Source organism: Drosophila bipectinata, chromosome 2R, assembly GCF_030179905.1.
Source record: "Drosophila bipectinata strain 14024-0381.07 chromosome 2R, DbipHiC1v2, whole genome shotgun sequence".
In the NCBI taxonomy this organism is placed as follows: Eukaryota; Metazoa; Arthropoda; class Insecta; order Diptera; family Drosophilidae; genus Drosophila; species Drosophila bipectinata.
The window spans coordinates 24687498-24706448 of NC_091737.1; the positions used below are offsets into that span (position 1 = coordinate 24687498).

At 47.8% G+C, this 18951-nt stretch overlaps 2 protein-coding genes across 7 annotated transcripts; one reads left to right on the plus strand and one right to left on the minus strand.

The window, feature by feature from the left end:
- Positions 1-107: 107 nt before the first annotated feature.
- Arms (Ankyrin repeat-rich membrane spanning) lies at positions 108-17178 on the plus strand. 6 transcript variants are annotated; one of them, XM_070278860.1, is made up of 11 exons: positions 108-247; positions 8409-8543; positions 8597-8794; positions 8851-11615; positions 11672-11850; positions 11906-12144; positions 12200-12370; positions 12426-12653; positions 15009-15105; positions 16238-16495; positions 16555-17178. In XM_070278860.1, the coding sequence occupies exons 2-11, from the start codon at positions 8433-8435 to the stop codon at positions 16740-16742; spliced, it is 4434 nt and encodes a 1477-aa protein (XP_070134961.1). In that variant the 5' UTR covers positions 108-247; positions 8409-8432; the 3' UTR covers positions 16743-17178. The 6 variants fall into 6 exon arrangements, with proteins under 6 accessions (XP_070134961.1, XP_070134959.1, XP_017087191.2 ...); XM_070278858.1 differs by lacking the exon at positions 108-247 and adding an exon at positions 1008-1043; XM_017231702.3 differs by lacking the exon at positions 108-247 and adding an exon at positions 2218-2713.
- Positions 17162-18842, minus strand: Panx (Panoramix). Its single transcript, XM_017231709.3, has one exon. The coding sequence runs from the start codon at positions 18734-18736 to the stop codon at positions 17198-17200; it is 1539 nt and encodes a 512-aa protein (XP_017087198.2). The 5' UTR covers positions 18737-18842; the 3' UTR covers positions 17162-17197.
- Between the last annotated feature and the right edge of the window lie 109 nt (positions 18843-18951).

Below are 18951 nucleotides of genomic sequence, written 5' to 3' on the forward strand. Positions count from 1 at the left end.
CACACCAAACCGTACAGCACATCACAGCCACACACACGCTTAAAGATACTCCGCAGACCGCACACAGATACAGAGGGGAGCCGCAGATACAGATACAGATACACGTGCGCTCAGCTGTGCTCAATGAACGCTGCTCAGCTGTAGTTTGTTTTCATTCGGCTCCTGGACCTGAGACCCAGATCCTGCTCGCAGATCTCCCGCCATCCGGAAGGGGCCCACGGATATATGCCCTTGGTCCGCTCAACAGGTGAGTGCCGTCCATCTGGATCAGACCGGTTCAGATACGGATGGAAAAATAGAATCTGCGGATCATGTATTTGCCGAAATAGTTATGCGCTTTTTTGTTTGTAGACAGAGACACGAGCTAGTCCGATAATTGTTTAGTACTCGTAGATAAGCCCAAGAAGTGCTAATTGGTAGTACACTGACAAAAGGATTTGTAGACTCATTGTCGTCGGCACATGAACCATTCTCCATTGTATCGTTCTAGAGCTCGCCCACACTCACGGACATTCGTACGCCCGTCCACCCGTCCATCCGTCCACATTCTTAGATACCTATACGTATGGATGTAGTTTACATAAATAAACTTAGAGACCTAGAACTTGCAATATCATACACATGCCCACTTACGTTTGTATTTATTTTTATAATTATTATATTCTGGCCCATTCCGATTTTAGCTTTCGCCTCCAAATCGTCACCAGATTATTTTGGCTAAATGTTTGTTTTAGAAGGAAGCGCTATCGACTGTGGGTCTATGGTTCTCATTTGTTTGTAATCAGTCATAATGCCCTGGGGTCTCAAGTGTAAAGAGCCCCCCTTATCGCGCACTCCACATTTGTATCCGCATATGACAGCGGGAGCTCAAAAGAATCAACAAATATACAATTTCAATGCATCATCAGCCATCAGAGTCGGCCTCGTCCATTCCATATTGTTGAGTGCTCATCAAATTTGAAAAGTGCTAATTTGAGCTGACCAATTGATTTCTATATTTTTCCACAACGCCGCGACAAGCCATGGAGTCTAGATCCACAAAGGTACTTGATATCTCTTTTATAACCCCGCCTCCCAAATCAATGCTAATTAGTGCGATAAATCATTCGTTTTGCAATGATTGATCTGCTTTATCGGGCGAGGTGTCTCAGTATTTCGATTATCGCGCAACTTGACGCACGACTATTGCTCCATCGCGTATCAAGTATATGCGAAAACATATAGTAATCCAAATATTTATAAATATCACCCGTGGATATGGTGGAAAGTGTTCCGGTCTACTCCATTTCGCATTTCATGGAGTCGCAGTTGGCGATGTCAAGGAATAGCGACAGAAGGGTGTCCAATTCCCAAGTGAGTCAAAAAATAAGCAATTACAGGGAAGTCTCTGATACTTGGATATATGTACACTTGAAGGAGTATTCCGATTTTTGCATTATATTTGACTAGAGCATCTTGTTTCTTCTTTTCATAAATGAAGAGCATTCTTTTTAGAACCCTAAAACTCGATGTTTTTTTTGGAGAAAAAAATATATATTCATTAATATAACATTTAAAAATTAAAATATATGATTCAAGCCCCAAAATGAGACATTGTAAATGTTGGTTTTGGAAACTTTTAATATTTTTTTAAATTTTATTAAAATAGTCTATAAAAGGAATTCAATTTTAAAAACTCTTAAGAGATTCCTATGAAATAGACAATATTTCAAAGTACATACCTTAATTGAAAGCCTTTTAATGTGGATTATCAGAGAGTCATCGCAAAGTATTCGATTTTGCAACTTTAAATATATTTTCCTTTTTGGAAAAATCATTTTTGAGATTAAATGCTTATAAAATGATCAATTTTTCAAAGTATTTCCCTCAGTTGAGAGCCTTTTACCCTAAAAATCCAAAATGATAATGTATTACAAGCTTCGACTATGTGAAAATATTCTTCAGAATAGTATATAGTTGATTTTTCGCTTTTGTTTTCATTGCGACATCACCCACATTCGCGTGTCACGTGTGTGTCTGGGCACACACACCCAGTTTGATAAACACCGTTATTTTGGGTTACAGTTTCGCATTTTATCAGAAAGCCGGTGGGAGTGTGGGTGTGGGTGGGTGGAAAGTGGAGCGTGGAGCGCGGCGGATGGGGAGGCCGGCCCAACAGGAGAACGATTGACGAATGAACGCTCTGAGCTTTCTGCGCCAGCGATTTTATTTCCAATTCCAATTCAGAGCGCGCCGCGTGCGCTCCACTAATCGCTGGCCATATTGTTTATTCCGAATAGATTGTAATCTCGGTTTTTGTTCCTGTTTTTAATATATATACTGTGTTTGTAGTGCGAATTTTCAAAGCCCTGAGTGTATAATATAATCCAGACTATATTGTAGTTTGTAGTTTGTCGCGCGGAGATGCTCAGTTCTGTGTAAGCCCCACAAGGGGAAGCAAATATTTGGAAAGTGGCCGGAAAAGATAAAAACGCTTGCTGAAATTACCTCATAATTGTAATTGCGGCTAAACATGGGCCGCACCCCCAAACTGCACCTGGTGGGCAAGGCCTACTCGGAGATGTCGCCCTTGAACCCGGATCCCCTGCAGGACTCGCCGACCACCAGTAGTGCCGCCCAGGCGGATCGCCGGGCCGAGCAGGGCGGCTACGGCAGCATCTTTCCCTTCGGCCTGCTGCGGGGCTCCTTTGGGCGTGGCGGCAATTCGATCCAGGTGGGTTTACGGCCGAAAGCAGGGCTTATACAGCTGTTTGGCATACACATAGTGCTTATCGGATACTGGCACATACGTTTGCAGAAGCAGATTGTTTAACCGATAAGTGACTGGGCGGCGCAAACTGTTTTTCCATCTGTTTGTTTTATCGTCACAATTAGTTGAGGTTGAGGTGACTCGGTTCTCCCACACCCTTCTATAAAGAATTGTAGAGTCTACCCAACCTTATACATGAAGTCTACCTACATCTGTGTGATAACAGCGCCAAAAAGTATGCTATACTTTGTGCCTCTACCACAAAAGGTTTAAAAAAAGAAGCATATATGAGTAAGGAAGGTTCTCAGGAATTTAACGACAAGAACGACTTAAGTCACGCGATGAACTGGAAGGCTTGAGATATGGGTCATTCTTTGTCGTTTAAAATTGGATTCTTTTTGGGGTATCAGTTTCTTTTTGAAAGCAGAAAGTAAAAAAAAACCCCTCTTAAGATTGAACTTTCAACAGAGTAACCCCAAGATCCCCTTCTCCCAAACAAATACCTCTCAAAATTATCAAATCTTATCCCCTTCCGGTTGAACTTGTCTTCTATTTGCCTTTTTGGGGGAAATAAAGAAAAGGTAATTAAACCGATAAAACATTATTATGTAGTCTTTAGTCCACAAGGAAATAGGGACCATATAGAGGGACTAGAGCCGGGCAGTATCCGTTGCTTATCTGAGTTATCTGGCTCCGGACTCGGCTGTTTGCCCAATTAATGAAAACCAAACACCCCCTTAGATGATTGGGGGGCCGGGGCCCAGCGCTTATATGATGCTCCCGCGTGGAAAAGCGGACAGTTTACTGGCGGCAGTCGATGCCCAAAGTTCGTTCGGCGGCTTCCCAATCGAATATCAAGTATCATACCCCATCGATTCCCCCGGCAACCTTCAAAACGGAACTGAACGGCGAGAGTCTGGTGAAAATGTTCAAGGCCCGCCTAAAGTCGAGTCCGGGTGGGAGTGAGGTGGGTGCCCCCAGCGAGCGACAAGTGTTATGCAAGTAGAGAACCTCATAGTCGAGATGCGCTCCTTCGTTATCGGGGATATCATGTGGTGTTCGTTATCCAAGACGTGTCAGTTCCTCAAAGCCAGCTGCTATCTTGAGGAAAGGGAATTTCGAAACTAAGCCAGCTTGATCGACAGGCCGCCGTTTGTGTGTAGGTCCACCCCAATGGGTCTGCATCAGTCAATCAATTGAGATTCATTAAGGGAATGGGACTCATCAAAGAACCGAACTCGACCAGACGAACCAACACTGCATAGCTCGATGAAGCCACACTGCCATTGAGCGCACAGCTTTCGTAGTGATTAAGTCACGTAAATAATGATATACTAACTAGCCACGTCCTAGATAAGCGAGTGCATTTGAGCATCTCGTGAGTGTCACCTGAAAGTCGAACCCGATCGCACAACCCACCAGCACCATGCCGAAAGACGGCCAGTCACGTAAGCCGGGGAAGAAGGCCGGTGCAGACCCCGGCGCCGCTTCCGAGACGCCCGGCAGCCCCAACAGAGCTGCCAGCAGCAACAGTTCCACCATCGGGGCCCTGGTGAGCAACCTGCACCACAACGATCTCCAGTCCCTGCACCAGCCGCTCCTGGAGAGCGAGGAGCGGGTGCTGAGCCACCGCAGTCCCACCAGAATCCACCCGCACAACCGCCAGTTTGGAAGCGAACTGAAGCCGCACAGCTCCCTGCCCCGGTTCGTGATCGACATCGAGGAGGAGACGGATGCTGCAGTGGCGGCGGCAGAGGCCGAGACCGATGGAAAACCCACTGCCAGCCAGGAGCAGGACGACCATGCCAATCAAAGTCCCTCCCGCCGTTTCAGCCACTTCAACCTGGCCCTGCGTCGCTTCTCCCACATCCATGTCCACGTAAATGCCAAATATCCCGGCCGTCTTGGTGTTGTAACGTTGTTGCTCTGCTGCTTTTTGGATCTCTGTCCTAACCCCCAGATTGGCCTAACCCCATGTACATACATAGATACCCAAACACACAGCACACTCGCACACAAAGGAGGGGGTATCCCCCTCCTAAACATATATGGAAAAAACCTGTATGGGTCGCGTGCACTGGATCTAAAAATAAATATTCTAGTTGCAGTCGCTTCTTCGCTCCCGACTTTGGTTAACTGCTTTGCTCTTTTGTGCCACTAATGCACCAAGAATGGTCCTTCTTTCTTTCAACTCTTTACTCGGCTCGCACTCCTCCAGCCCAGCACTTTGGTACACACTTGCGGTAAAGGAAATAGGGGTTATCTATGGGAATATTAATACTAATTCAGTCCGACTATGATGCATTTTACATTATTAATCGAATTATATAGGTACATCGGTGTAAGTTCATTTTATACAAGTCCATAGATACCAATTCCATACCATATATATACCATTTTTAAAAGAAAGGTATGATTTTTAAACCAAAAGGGATATTTTAAGGTTTACTGAGAAGAGTATGAGTTCCTTGAAGCTTTAATAAGATAATTTTTAAGAAAATCAACACGTTATAGAACCCTTTTTGTTAATCTATATAGGTATTATGATACAGTCTAGATTTTCTAGGCTTATGTTTAGTTTAGAACGAGTTCCTATATATTAGATTTATTTAAGATATACAATATAACTAGAAAATAAACAAAAAATAGACTCATATTCAACCAATTTTTAATGAAAAGTAATACTACCTCTTGAAACTCTATTATAACTTTTATAGTTCCTAACTAAAAAGTAAATAAAAGTCATTATAAAATAAAAAAATATTAGCTCTAGAGGTCTGAAAAAGGTGTGCTTGTATTTACATTCACAGTTTATTGTTTATTGCTTTTAAAATGTACATAAAATAGCAGTTACTTAACAAATTTATATTTAATTAAAGAGTCTACATAGTCAGACTGAGATGAATCATTAGGATCATCAACTAAATGTATTCTCAAAAGCCTAATGATTTAGTCAGTATTACTTAAGAATCGCTGTGATTACTAGTCATTCTTCCCCTGCTGTACTCAGCCCGCGAGTCAGATTCTTAACCCATTGCCAAGACTAGTATAACCCTTGAGTAGAAAAGCCCATTAAGTGAAGTTCTAGTGTCTGGCAACCACTCGAGAGTCGAGTCTAAGAAAACAAACTCACCAATTGGCAATCGTTCAGCACACGTCTCCATATTATCAGCCGCCTTCTGTCACTGTCGCAGATACTTAAACCCAATATTCGAGTATCTGAAAGAACTGCGAAGTACGAGATCAAGATACAGATACTCTGTCTGATGGCGGTGGTAATTGGCGTGTAAAACACAGAAATGTCTGATACGCGAAGAGGGTCCTGAGGAGGCCGACGACTGGCTGGCTGGTCGTTCAATAACCTAATGGAAGCCATAAACCGCTCGAACTGCCCAATAGAGCCAGCAGAATTAATGGCACTTCACACGGCCTTAGAAGAAGCATAAATTCGAGTGAAACTTTATTTACGCAAGCGAGTGCAGAAATAGCCGCACCACCAAAACCTGGCCATTCAGTCTTTGTGCAACGCTCGTGGCAGCAGGAGTCCAAAAGACCAAACCGGAAAACACGTTTCCCCCAAAGGGGCAACTTGGCTGACCAATTACTGTGTTTGCGGCACGAAACCATAGGCTACTTCCAGCCACCACCCACCTGTAATCAGCCAGAAGAGCGATGCTCACCTCCAGTCGGCAGTGGCTTGATAACTCGGACACCGTCAGACGTCGGCGAGCAGCTGAGGCGGTCGGTTGCATCGCTCACTCCTCAAAAAAAAAATTAATTAATTTATAAACTAATTATCGGGCCAAGAAATGGAAGAGTGATTTTGTCAAGTGAAGTGTATGCGCCAGACCAGTGACAATATTTATGAGGATTATTTAATTGGCCATATAATTGGACCAAGAGAGCCAAGAACTAGTGCCTGTCAAGCTGCAAAAACTACGGAATTTAATCCACTAATTAAGTAAACGTCGGGAATGCATTTGTTAATTGAAAGACAGCAGAAACACATCGAGTAAATATTAGAGGAATTAATTTGCCGATTCAGTACGCAACCGAGAGGAGGGAAATAAATGAATTTGCACATGCTGGCACTTAATTAAAAGTCCAACGACGTTGTAACTAGTGAGAGCCGGTTGAATGTTGTGATATTTTATTTCGCAAAGTGAGTCTGTGCCGGAGACCAACTAAAGAGCAGCACTTCCATGTTTACATGGCGTTTTATCAGCTTGACGCACGTACCAGAATCGCAGACTAGAACTGCAGATATCATTGAATAAATTAAGCTAAAAAAAAACCCAAACCAGTCAAAATGAAACTATCCAAGAGCTTCGATGAACTGATCCTCAGTGCCTCGCGGCTGAGTCTCAACAACCTGCGATCGCCGACCAAGAAAAAGTCCAAAAACGTAAAGTATACAAAACACCCCACAGTCACCGTCACTGTCACGCATAGCCCATTAGTTCCGACTCTGAATTAGCCATAATGGGGACGTAATACGAAAATTCCTTCAAAGTACCCCAGAGATAAACACACTCCAGGCCTCCAGACCTCCTGACCATCGTTGACTCAGACTGGCGGGCTGCCAGAGTGGCTGCTATAAATCTGAGACCTATCTGACTAATCTATTTTCTATCTATTTCGGCCAGACCCACTCCGCCGAGCGATACCCGCCTTAAATGCCATAATTTCGTTCGTTCTAGGTAGCTTAAGAGCCAGCAATTAGATCTATGCCAAGTAACTTTGTTTACCGATTTGTACTAACTCTATCGTTTTATGCTCGACTGCATTTTAACACCTTCGATTGAAACCGAAAACCCAACCAGACCAACAGCCAAGGTTTAAGGCCCACAAACAAGATCGTTGGGTGGCTTTTATTGATCCAATTGAACGCTCCCCCCTCCCCCCCTAATAACCGCCTGCCGTTGGAACACAAATTAATTAAAATAAACAAATAAATTAAAGCCAAGCCACTGCATTGCGTGCGGGATGTGGCCGGCCAGCATTTGTTCAAATAGCAAATACGACAATCTGTGACGTTATCGTTAAGATGGGTGATTACCTGACTCGTGGAGCATCAGACAGTGTGTGCCGTGGGGTTACGAGATCAAAGACGTCTGCCCAGATGGGCTTGGACGGGTCCTAGCGCCCAGATATGAGTTCAGGGCTATTTATAGTATCACCAACTTGGATATTTTCGGATATCAGGCAGTTAAATCAGGCACATGGTTCTCCGTTCATACTGATTTCTTGGAGCTCTTTATTTCACAATTACCCATCGATGGTGGCGGCTTTTATGACCCAATAACCCCTATAATTTATCGGTAATCACCTTTCAATGAGTCAATCTTGGGACCTGACAGAACACCATTACCTAGTACTAATTCTAAGATAAAATAATACCACTTGTTTAGGAGTTACTGTTTGGTTTCCTTGGTTCAGCATGGATCACCTTCGCCCCCTGGATATAACGCGAGGGTCTAATCTATCAAGTATTTCCCCAAAACCCTGTTCTAATTGCTTTGTAACACGAATAACCCGAACCAGTCTTGCTGAAGCCCCACAATTTTTATTTGCATGACGTTATCTTTTCCTTTAAATGAAAACCTATTGAAAACCCCACTGGGAAACCCATTCTAATCCCTCCGCTTTCCTCGGCCAGAACATAAATCGCTACGGAGACTCCATGGGTTCGCTGGGACATCGCGCCTTGCTGCAGTACATCGACAATAATGATATATCCGGTCTGCGGGCCATCTTGGATAGTCGGCATCTGACGATCGACGATCGGGATGAGGTGAGTCCTGGGGTTACCTTGTGGTACCAAAACTCTAATCCCTAATCACTTAGAATGCCACTACCGTCTTGATGGTGGTGGCCGGACGCGGCCTGACCTCTTTTGTCCGCGAGTTCCTGGCCCGCGGTGCTGATGTTCAGGCGGAGGACTTGGACAACTGGACAGCTCTGCTGTGTGCCTCTCGAAACGGTCACTTTGATGTCGTCCAACTACTGCTGGATCACGGCGCTGAGATCGAGCACCGCGACATGGTGAGTCAATGGAAGTAATCCCTCTTGTCCCCGATCCTTGACCATCTTCCTTTCAGGGTGGCTGGACCAGTCTGATGTGGGCAGCCTATCGGGGGCATACGGAGCTAGTGCGTCTACTGCTGGACAAGGGAGCCGATGGCAATGCCCATGGCAACTACCACCTGGGAGCCCTGTTGTGGGCCGCAGGACGTGGCTACAAGGACATCGTGGAGCTGTTGGTACAGCGCGGCGCCAAGGTCAACGTGGGAGACAAGTACGGAACCACGGCGCTCGTCTGGGCCTGCCGGCGGGGAAACGTCGAGATTGTGGACACTCTGCTGAAGGCTGGGGCGAACGTGGATACAGCAGGGATGTATTCGTGGACTCCCCTGCTGGTGGCAGCCTCCGGCGGACACACCGACTGCGTTAGTTCCATTCTGGAGAAGAAACCGAACGTGAATGCTTTGGACAAGGACGGCATGACCGCTCTGTGCATAGCCGCCCGAGAGGGGTACCAGGATATAGCCGCCTCCTTGATAGCCGCTGGTGCTTACATCAATATCCAGGACCGCGGAGCAGATACTCCTCTGATCCACGCAGTGAAGGCGGGACACCGTACTGTGGTGGAGGCTTTGCTGAAGAAACACGCCGATGTGGATATCCAGGGAAAGGATCGCAAGACGGCCATTTACACGGCCGTGGAGAAGGGTCACACCCCGATCGTCAAGCTACTGCTGGCCACCAATCCCGACCTGGAATCCGCCACCAAAGACGGGGACACTCCGCTCCTGAGGGCCGTCAGGAATAGGAACCTGGAAATTGTGCACCTGCTGCTGGACAGGAAGGCCAAGGTGACGGCCAGCGACAAGAGAGGCGACACCTGCCTGCACATTGCCATGCGGGCGCGGAGCAAGGCCATTGTGGAGGCCCTGCTGCGGAACCCCAAGCACAGCCAGCTCCTGTACCGGGCCAACAAGGCCGGGGAGACGCCCTACAACCTTGACTCCCTGCACCAGAAGACCATTCTGGGCCAGGTGTTTGGCGCCCGGCGCCTGAACACCAACGAGGACTCCGAGGGCATGCTGGGCTACGAGCTGTACTCCTCCGCCCTGGCGGACGTGCTCAGCGAGCCCACCCTGACCACCCCGATAACCGTGGGCCTGTACGCCAAGTGGGGCAGTGGCAAGAGCTTCCTGCTCAACAAGCTCCGCGACGAGATGAACAACTTTGCCCGCCAGTGGGCGGAGCCGCCCGTCAAGACCAGCGGCCTGCTCTTCCTCGTCTGCCTGCACCTGGCCCTGCTGATTGGCACCATTGTGGGCCTGAGCTCCTGGTCGGCGGTGATCGGAGTCTCGGCTGCCGTGGGCTTCATGCTGCTGGCCTACCTCCTCCTGGCGGCCGTCAAGTACTGCAACTACCAGATGGACCTGCAGTGGGCCTACTCCGTGCAGCATGGCCTGGAGAAGAGGATCACCAGGCTGCGACTGATACTGCAGGTGGCCTTCTGCCATCCACCCGGACCACAGTCGGACTCCCAGGCCAAGCCGGTCAGGTTCCACTTTGCGGAGGCGAACAGCGCTTCGCCCACCGGCGACGGAGCTGTGGCCCATATGCTGGCCTCCCTCCTGGACGCCATCGAGTCGCACTACGGATGGCTGGCCACCAGACTGTACCGGGCCTTCCGGCCCAAGTGCCTCAAGGTGGACGTGGGCTGGCGCTGGCGTCGCATGTGCTGTATTCCCATCGTGGTGGTCTTCGAACTGGCTCTGATCACCCTGGTGACGGGGATTTCCCTCATCGTGGCCTACTTCACCTTCGCCAGCGAGTCGGAACGGCCGCAGATCCTGGTGGCTCTGTATGTTATCGCCGCCGTGATGGGCACACTCATCTGCACCCACCTCCATGTCCTGGCCAAGGTGTGCGTCTCCCTCTTCACATCGCACATCCGGCAGCTGAAGCGGGCGGTCCGCTCCAGCGAAACAGCCCCTCTGACCATGCTGGGCGCCGAGGTGGCCGTGATGACGGACATGGTCAAGTGCCTGGACGCGTTCACCAACCAACAGAGTCGTCTAGTGGGCGTGATTGATGCTCTGGACTCCTGCGACACGGAGAGGATTCTCACCCTTCTAAACGCCGTGCAAACCCTGCTCTCCTCGCCAAACAGACCTTTTGTGCTGCTCATTTCGGTGGATCCGCATGTCATCGCCAAGGCGGCGGAGGCCAACAGCAGGAGGCTCTTCACGGAGGGCGGAATCGGAGGACACGACTTCCTGAGGAACCTGGTCCACCTGCCCGTCTACCTGCAGAACTCTGGGCTGCGGAAGGTGCAGCGAGCTCAGATGACAGCGCTCCTGTTCAAGCGGAGTACGGGCGGAGAGTATCAGACGGAGGATGGAGCCACCCTGGGCCATTCGGTGTCCGCTCGCCGGTTGTCCAACGCCTCGGAGATCATTTCCAGCCAGGAGAAGCTGCGCGGCCAAGGACGAGGTGGTGGTGGCAAGAAGCTGCGTCTCTCCGAGTCTGTGGCCAGCTCGACGGGTTCCAATCTCCATCGGCTTGGCCAGAACCCCCAGACAGTGCTCGATCTTTCGAGGATTGTGCTAACGGATGACTACTTCAGCGATGTGAATCCGAGGAGTATGCGGCGCCTGATGAACGTCATCTACATCACGGTGCGCCTGCTCAAGGCCTTCCAGATTGATTTCAGCTGGTACCGCCTCAGTTCCTGGATCAATCTCACGGAGCAGTGGCCCCTGCGGGCTAGTATGATAGTCCTGCACCACGACCAGTTCATGGACGGCAACGCCGACGAGTCGGTTTCCCTGCAAAGTGTCTACGAAAAGTGAGCTTGACTTACAACCAAATCTATATAGTATCTCAACAATCTCCTTCCCACAGACTGCGTCCCAAGCTAGCCTACTTGCGAGAAGCTGCTCCTCTCCTGGAACTGGATCGCGATGAGCGGAAACTGGACGCCTTCCTGCAGCTGCACAAGTCGGATCTTCTCGTGGCGGATCTCCGCATCTTCTTGCCCTTTACCATTAACCTGGACCCCTACTTGAGGAAGGTTTTGAAGGGTAAGCACTTCGAGGGGTTATCCTGTCCAGGAATTAAGTATATCTTCTCCCGTAGAGGACCAGCAAATCATCGAGGATGAGGGCTCGCTTGTCCTGCAAACGAGACCCAGTGTTTCCAACGCCATGCGCCAGTTCCCAGCACCCACCACCTACGTGCCTTCGCCTCCGACCTATCCACCCTACCAGATGTTCCAGAACGAGTATCCTCCAGCCAACGAGCTGCGCTCCAGGAATCTCAGCTCAAGCACTGAACCCGTCACGCCACTCATTAACTCGCCGAGTGATTCCTTTGGGGTAAGGCCTTCACTCTCCTTCTCCAATAAAAGGTTCCTAATTCCACATCCTTTAGGAGGACATCCTGCAAACCAAGCTTACCGATCTGACGGTGGACGGAGTCATCAGCTTGCTGGAGAGGATTGATGACATGAAGCCGGCAATGGCCAAGCTGGCACCCGTGCTCCGCGAGAACGCCATTAACGGGCGTGTGCTAAAGCACTGTGATATGCCGGATCTCAAATCGGTAGGATCTCCTTTCCAAAGAAACGATTCTCGATAACGAAACGATTCCATGACAGGTTCTCGGCCTCAGCTTTGGCCACTGGGAGCTGTTCCGCCTGCTCATCACCACGCTGCGGGAGTGCGAACGCCTGCCCCGGAAGCCCCAGCGCCAGCAGTCCCAGCAGCCCGCCGCCCTGGAACCGCCCTCGAATGTCCCAATGATCAAGGATGTTACCGACGCCCTGATGCAGCCACCCCGGGAGTCGTTGTCGCGCAAGAACTCGGTCAGTCATATGGAGAAGCAGGTAAGATTTCGAAAGTATCTTGGGGTGTTATGCATAAGGATCGGGATCGACAATTGCTCTAACTCATGTGCTTTGATCTATTCTTATTCCGACCATTCTAACAAACCGAAACGAAATGCCAGTCAAAAGTCCATGACTACGAGTACCTGCAGGTAAAGCCCACGCTTGGACACACTCCAAGAGACCCAGACTGAACCTAAAAAACAAACACGCCCCCATTAAAGCCATATCATAAGCAAAAAAATAAAACCATTCCCAAAACAATTTAAAATTTTAAGGTCAATTGATTGTGAATGAAAGAAAAGCGGAAAAGAGGAAATTCTTTAAAGAAACAAGTAAGGAAGGGCATAGAGAGGTATGTGAGTTCTTCTATGGACTAGGCTCTAGTCACTAGGATGGCCATCTTAAACACGGCACTCCTCGGAGATCGGAGTTGTATTCCTAGTAAAGTTGGTTAATCCTTTGGACAATAATAAATTTTGTATCGTATTTAAAAGCTATAGCTCAGGGATATGTACTTGAACATTGGGTTTTCCCCTATATGGCCCACTGTGATGGCTATATCTTCCCCAATTCTCATCCGATTCTCAAGCGGAGTACCTTAAACGATTTCTGGATCGATTCGCCACCATTCTGCATCAAAATCCTGAGAGAAAATATTTTTTCGATTTTTTGTCCATTTTTTCTGAGGAGATCCATTGAAAATGGGGTTTTCCCCTGTAGGGTCCACTGTGATGGCTATATCTTTCCCAATTCTCATCCGATTCTCAAGCGGAGTACCTTAAACGATTTCTGGACCGATTTGCCACCATTCTGCATCAAAATCCTGAGACAAAATATTTTTTCGATTTTTTGTCCATTTTTCGGGATGGGATCCTTTGGAAATGTGGTTTTCTCCTATAGGGTCCACAGGGATGGCTATATCTTCCCCAATTCTCATCCGATTCATAAGCGGAGTTCCTTAAACGATTTCTGGATCGATTTGCCACCATTCTGCATCAAAATCCTGAGACAAAATATTTTTTAAATTTTTTGTCCATTTTTCCTGAGGAGATCCCTTAAAAATGGGGTTTTCCCCTGTAGGGCCCACAGTGATGGCTATATCTTCCCCAATTCTGATCCGATTCTCAAGCGGAGTACCTTAAACGATTTCTAGATCGATTTGCCACCATTCTGCATCAAAATCCTGAGACAAAATATTTTTTAGTTTTTTTGTCCATTTTTCCTGAGGAGATCCCTTAAAAATGGGGTTTTCCCCTGTAGGGTCCACTGTGATGGCTATATCTTTCCCAATTCTCATCCGATTCCCAAGCGGAGTACCTTAAACGATTTCTGGATTGATTTGCCACCATTCTGCATCAAAATCCTGATACAAAATATTTTTTCGATTTTTTGTCCATTTTTCTTGAGGAGATCCCTTAAAAATGGGGTTTTCCCCTGTAGGGTCCACTGTGATGGCTATATCTTTCCCAATTCTCATCCGATTCTCAAGCGGAGTACCTTAAACGATTTCTAGATCGATTCGCCACCATTCTGCATCAAAATCCTGAGACAAAATATTTTTTCGATTTTTTGTCCATTTTTCCTGAGGAGATCCCTTAAAAATGGGGTTTTCCCCTGTAGGGTCCACTGTGATGGCTATATCTCTTCCAATTCTTATCCGATTCCCAAGCGGAGTACCTTAAACGATTTCTGGATTGATTTGCCACCATTCTGCATCAAAATCCTGAGACAAAATATTTTTTCGATTTCTTGTCCATTTTTCCTGAGGAGATCCCTTAAAAATGGGGTTTTCCCCTGTAGGGTCCACTGTGATGGCTATATCTTTCCCAATTCTCATCCGATTCTCAAGCGGAGTACCTTAAACGATTTCTAGATCGATTCGCCACCATTCTATATTATCCTTCTACATTGTCTATTTTTTGTTTTTCGTGACCAAAGACTTTTTTGGCTAAGGAAAAAACCCCTTATATTGAACGCCTTATAGTATATAAAGAAACCTCTTATATTAAGCCAATGCCACACATGTGGGTCACGGCTGATCAAATATCCAGATTTCTTATGGAACAACTTAAATTCCTGAAGTATACAATACTCTTTAGGAACCATATGTGGAACAAGAGTATACATACGGCCTTCCTGTATTTGCCTTTAAGTGGGTTCTTTAAATATTTATATTATTATTTCCTCAAGAGCATCGAAGCATGCCACTCGAAAAAGAAAGGTCTGCTCTTTTTAAAATACTTCAATAAAATATTGCTTACATCAATTGATCTTGAAATTCTTATTTAAGAACAAAATACTTTAATTTTTTCATCCAAAAACCGCATCTAATATGATTATTTGTATGACTAGGTCACGCTGGAGGAGCAAATGATCTGCGGAGCGCTGCAGACCCTCAACGAGGAGGCCTTCGAGGATGTGGCCATTAGCGAGAGGCCGAGTCCCACAGGTGAGATGTTGGCGGCTGTCGCCCAACTGCAATTAGCACCCATCCGCGAGTCCTCCGAGTTCGGATCGCCATCCGACGAGCAGATGCACCTCAACAACAATAAGTACTTGCATGCCGGGTACAATCGCAGCGCCAGCTCGCACTCCCTGCAGAGTCTGAGCACTCTGGTGGGGGCACCGGGCGTGGCCCACGGTAGCCACACAAGTCATCTGGGCAATGGTAACAATTTAAGCGGTAGCACGCTCGATCTAATGCATGTAGACTCGGTGTTTAATGGTGTTGGTGTTGGTGGCGACTATCACCGCACGTCGCGCCAAATCTCGATCAGCAGTGAGCTGCTGAGCGAGCCCAGCTCCCTGCCCCTGGTGGTGGTCATACCCAATACCTCCGGTGAACAGACCTACGACGACACGCCGCTCTGAGCCAACCCGGCCGGGGAGGGAGAGGCGCTGGCTGGCCTGTGATTAACCAACAGGAGCTGCATGGGTGATCGGTGTACCATCCATAATTTAAAAACAAACATATCTATAGTCTGACGAACCGAACCATTTTAAACACTGGACCAAAATCAGAATCGATACCAAATCATAACCAATATCATCCTCAGTCTATCTCTGGTTTTTGTTTAATTTTTGCTTTGGCTTGGCTTGATCCGGTCTCCGGGCAGTATTATCTACTAAACACTAACGTTGAGTTCTGCGAATTACTAAATCATTCCAATTGTTACCACATATGCTGATAATTAGTTCTTAAATTTCGCCACAAACACACACCCAGACCACAAAACACATTTAAGATTGTGAATCCCCCACGAAACACGAACCCCCTACTAACAACTACGATGGCATTCTAACCCCATCCCCCCAAAACCCACGATGAAGGATCAATAAACGATAAATATGAACAACTCGTTACCAGATGCATTTTATTCAGCTTTCTACTATATACTCCTCTCTGTTTATATTTTGTATTAAGTGTTTTATGTTCCGCCTTCCGTTAACATCTGTTCCGAGTTTCGACATTCACCTGGTCCCATGACTATGTTACTCTGGGGCAGCACCGCCTGTGACGGGAGATCCTGTCCCCCGGCAGAATCCTAACTAAATTTACCCACAAATCGTATGAATTTTAGAACTCGACACACCGAGTGCCGGAGCGGCAATGACGACGCCATTGCTTAGTTCCTCCAGTTCCAGCACCGTTCAGCCAGCGCCTTCGGGTCGCGAGCAGGGCATCCTGAAGCAGCAGGGCAGCGTCAAGGCCGACAAGAGGGTATCGATCCAACAAACGGCGAGCAGCAACAAGCTGGCACCAAACGTGGAGTACGTTTCCGAGCGACAGTCGGACGTCCAGGGAAGCAGCAAGCGCTTGACAACCAAGCCCCCACCAGGTATGGTTCTCCTTCTCAAATCCAAAACCCACGACTAATACCAGCCATCCATCTTTTAGGACCACGGCCCGCTTCGCTGATCATCACCAGAAACGATTCCAATTCGCAGATCCAGCTGCTGCGCTCCTCGTCCGTGGACTACGACGACGTGGAGGCCCAGGAGCACCGGACAACGATACGGACTACACTGCTGGAGCAGCAGGAGGAGGAGGAGTCCGCCCCCTTCGCATTTACAGTGCGCAAATGATACAATCTGCTTTAAGCTTAGTTACAAACTAGATTTAATACTATTAGCCAATAACTAGAGGCCTCAGTCGGAGCTCTGAGTTTCGAGTATACAATGCTGTTCTCTAGCAAAAGACAATTTGTTTTCAGCTCTGAAGTTCGTTCACTACATGTTACTTGTAAAGTTATATACGATATATGAGCAGGTGTATTTATTAATTGTATAAAAGTTAAGAGTGTTTTTTGCCTGAGATTTACAATACGATATGTATATGCGCGTCGGCGCGGCCTTTGAAGCCTCTGAGAGATATATATTCGAGACATAATACATAGAGTCCTAGCGCAATCGAAACTTTGGTATATGTAACGTTGTGTGGCTGCGAAAGCTCTTTTGGCATGTTTTCATGTTGCCTTTGGTATAATGATTTACAAATAAATTCGATGTGTACTATTGAGAATGTCAGATCTTGAAGAATGCTATCGGTGGAAGCGTCGCTTGATGTGCAGAGCCGGCTCCAGGGCCTTGTACAGTGTCGGGGCCCACGAGGTGTCGGGCACCCTCGTAAAGAGCTCCATTAGAGCGAACATCACGTTGGACTGCTGCTGGGTTAGATCCGTCTCATCGAAGTTTGGATCCTGCCAGAACGCACCGCTTGATTGGCTCTCCATACGGACTTGGGTCTCAACACTTCTAGTGGAGGAGACGCCTTCCGTTTGGGTGGCGGCGTTCTTGTACAGCGTTGCCGTCTCGATGTCCTCCGCCGGCGAGAGACCCTTCTCCATTTGCTCCTTTTTCAGCTTGAGAATGCGCTGCGACGGCTTCGCTGTCATCTGGATCTGCTTAAGGCGCTCCAAACTGATGCCCAGAATACGAAGCAACTCCCTGGTGGCCTGCGGCACTGTTTCCAAGCCCCACTTGTTGAAGTCAATCTTTGTACCCGGGACGGAGTTGAACGCGTACGTCACGTTCATGTTGTTACAGATGGGCGAGGGATTCTCGAAGCTGTCCTGGTTGCGGAACGATTCGCTGACGGGCAGCTTTCCCACAGTTTCCACCATTTGGACCTCGGTTTGCTCCTGGTCGTCTTTCTGCTTCTGAAAGAGCTGCAGAGCCAATTCTGCCCGAGCCATGGCGCGATTCCGCCTGTCGGGCAGCGCCAGCTTGCCTTGGTGTGGCACAAACTCCTGTTTTGGAGGGGCAAAGAGGCGGGATGACTGCACCAGTCGGATCTGCCTTTCATCACTTCGCACTGGAATACAGTCGGATTCTGGATCTGGCTTTGGCGTTTTTAGGGACTCATTGCCGTGACTGCGGCGGCGCTTGTTTTCCTTCAGGCTGTCGTTGAGCGAACTCTGGCTATGCCGGCGCTTCCTTGACTCCGATTGCTCCTTGCTTTGGCTCGATTTGTGAGACCGGTCCTTTTTGTGCTTCTTTTTTTTCTTCTTTTCTTTGGGTTTCGAAGCAAGTTCAGTGTCCACTTTTTCCAACTGCTGCAAGATCTCCTTCTTAGTGGCGATAAGCGCGTCAGTACTCTCGGCTTCCGAAGGGTCCTCCGCTGCTGACAAAGCATCGAGGCTGCACAGGTCCATATCGTTGAGGCTTTCCCGCCGAGTGAATTGACTTGGAATTCCGTCTAGGGTGCGTCTGATTCCTTCACTGGGCTCCGACTTAAGAGGTGGTTTTGTGTCGGCAGCTGGTGCAGGTTCCTCGCAGTTGAAATCCTCATTCAGCATCTCATCCAGCATTTCGTCCACTTCCATATCAAACTTGGGTTGCAGAGGGGCCTCTTCCTTAGGTTTGGTTTCCTGTAGGCTGGCCCCCGGAGTGCGGGGGGCAGAAAGATGACTGACATCGTCATTGTCACTTTCCCATCCGGATTCGGTCGCAGGAACGTAAGGAGCAAAGGCGTGAGGCGGCGTACTTATGGTTCTTTCTCGTAGAGGTGTATTATCGTTCTCATCCAAATACGTTTGGCCCTCAACCTCTTGTACTTCTTGCTTTATCGGCTGTTCCATGGCTTCTAAGCAATAGTTTCGAATTTCTTTTAAGACATTTGACACTTGAATGAAAATTCGTATTTATGAAATGCGTTTAGAGATGAGGAAGAATCATCTTTCATTTTAGATCAGTAATCGATAGAGATGGCCCCACCTCTAGCAAGACATAAAACAGGTGCCTTCTCGAAAACCTGTTGATGTAATCGAGTACTTATCGATTATTCAAATTTAAA

Coding starts and splice junctions, on each gene's coding strand:
- Arms (XM_017231702.3), top strand. CDS start 2,513: ATGGGCCGCACCCCCAAACTGCACCTGGTGGGCAAGGCCTACTCGGAG. Junction 8,544..8,596: donor CGATCGACGATCGGGATGAG/GTGAGTCCTGGG, acceptor CTAATCACTTAG/AATGCCACTACCGTCTTGAT. Junction 8,795..8,850: donor AGATCGAGCACCGCGACATG/GTGAGTCAATGG, acceptor TCTTCCTTTCAG/GGTGGCTGGACCAGTCTGAT.
- Panx (XM_017231709.3), bottom strand. CDS start 18,736: ATGGAACAGCCGATAAAGCAAGAAGTACAAGAGGTTGAGGGCCAAACG.